The sequence below is a fragment of the Aplysia californica genome, unplaced genomic scaffold (genome assembly GCF_000002075.1).
Source record: "Aplysia californica isolate F4 #8 unplaced genomic scaffold, AplCal3.0 scaffold00095, whole genome shotgun sequence".
NCBI lineage: Eukaryota > Metazoa > Mollusca > Gastropoda > Aplysiida > Aplysiidae > Aplysia > Aplysia californica.
In genome coordinates this window covers 987,005-988,805 of record NW_004797365.1, presented here as the reverse complement: position 1 = coordinate 988,805, position 1,801 = coordinate 987,005, and the positions used below count along the sequence as shown (strand labels likewise).

General features: G+C 38.0%; 1 protein-coding gene across 1 annotated transcript in view; it reads left to right on the top strand.

Moving 5' to 3' along the window:
* LOC101853228 (high-affinity choline transporter 1) overlaps positions 1 to 834 on the top strand; it is a 72,351-nt gene extending 71,517 nt beyond the window's left edge. The window contains exon 10 of the mRNA XM_035968898.1: positions 621 to 834. Coding sequence (XP_035824791.1) covers positions 621 to 779 — 159 coding nt within the window. The 3' untranslated portion in view covers positions 780 to 834. The remainder of the gene's footprint in view (positions 1 to 620) is intronic.
* The last annotated feature ends 967 nt before the right edge of the window (positions 835 to 1,801 follow it).

The window sequence follows — 1,801 nt, the reverse complement described above, 5'->3', positions numbered from 1 at the left end:
ACACTTTACAAAAACAAAACAAAATTATTCTAAATGCAAAGGATTTATTGTCGGACGAAAATAAATGCCCAATCATCATTTTTTTTCTGAAATTTTAATGTTCATTATCGGGTATAGCTGTTTTCCTCAACCGGCTTCTGCTATGTAATGGGTAGGCTCTCTATCCGGCGTAGCAGCACATAGAAAACGGGGATTTTGATTTCCGTTCGGGAAAGGTTCATGATTATCGAATGTCTCCATGTCTGTTTTGAGAAGAGTTTTACGGCGCTCACAGCTGCATATTATGATCATATTATGAGCGCGCGACAGTGCTTCTGTGCAGGGGTGCTGCCTCCCACTCAGTACTGGCTGGAGTTGGTGGTCAACATCAAAACAGCAGCTCTCATACATTATTAGAATTGTGTCAATACGAATGTAAAACCCATTTAATGATGCAAAGGATAACTTGTTGAAGTAGTTGGTAGATCTTACTTCTTTTCTGCCTCTCCGTTGTTTTATATCTTTCAATTTGGTTTTATTCCCGCACAACTTGGCTACTACTAGATCTATTGCTTCGATGTGTTTTTCTTTACTCAAGTAAAGAATACTCAAACAAAAGACTTTTTTTTTTCATTTACCAGCATCTGAAGGCAGACCAGCCTGACGATAAATCGAGCCACGCCCAGAACTCAGAGCAGACGATCAAACGGTTCGAAACAAAAGGTCGTCCAGACGATAAAAATTCCATGAAAATGACCGATATGGAACAGCACAATACAGCATATCGTCGGGTGATCTGAGCTTAACAAACTTGTCTCTTGCTTTGGCTTTGTTTGTTTGTTTTGTTGGTATCTTTTTTCCGGGGAGGGGGGGGGGGTTGTTTTGGTTATTTGTTTTTTGGTATGTTTGTTCTTTTTTGTTGGGGAGGGTGTGGTTTTGTTTTGTTTTGTTTTGTTTTTTAGCTCCGCCACTTGGTAGCTTTAGAAACATAGGGACTAGGATTTTATCTCTTTAAGTTTTATTAATGAGACATAACCGTTTCAGCGTTCTTGAATTGCAATTATTTCTTATGTTTACCTTTTGATAGTTTTACCATTTTTTTATTCTTTCCTTGTCAGTTTTCTCTTTTTATGTTGCAAGTGTTTTTCAGTAATTTTTATACATCCTTAACTTTGTCCAAATTGCTGTCCATCCTTAACAAAATCTAATTTAGATATTTGGTGTTTTGTTGTTGGGGTTTTTTGTGTGTTTTTTCTTTGTTTTGTTTTGTTGTTGTTGTTTTTAATTTGATTCAGCTCTTAATTTTCTAGGATCTTAAATCATTAAAAACAATACATGACCAACTGCTCCACGATATGTTTATTTAAGTATTTAGGCTTGAATTATATCTTATAAAAGATTTGCAAAACCCTCAGAGTAATAATTGAATGAGCGATTCAAGACATCGTGATCCTGTGATTTGTTCGTCACTCCTTCCTTCCCCTCCCCCTTCATACTCTCTCTCTCCCTCCCCCACACACACACACACACACACACAAACATACACACACACACACTCACACATACACACACGCGCGCGCGCACTCACTCACTCACACACACACACACACTCACACATACACGCACTCACTCACACCCTCATACACACACGCACACACACACATACTTGCTCACACACACTCGCTCACGCCCTCATACACACACACACACACATACAAACATATATACATGTGCATATTCATATTTTTATAGACATGCATATACACAAACACATACACATACAAAAACACATTATACGTATACACACACACATACACACACA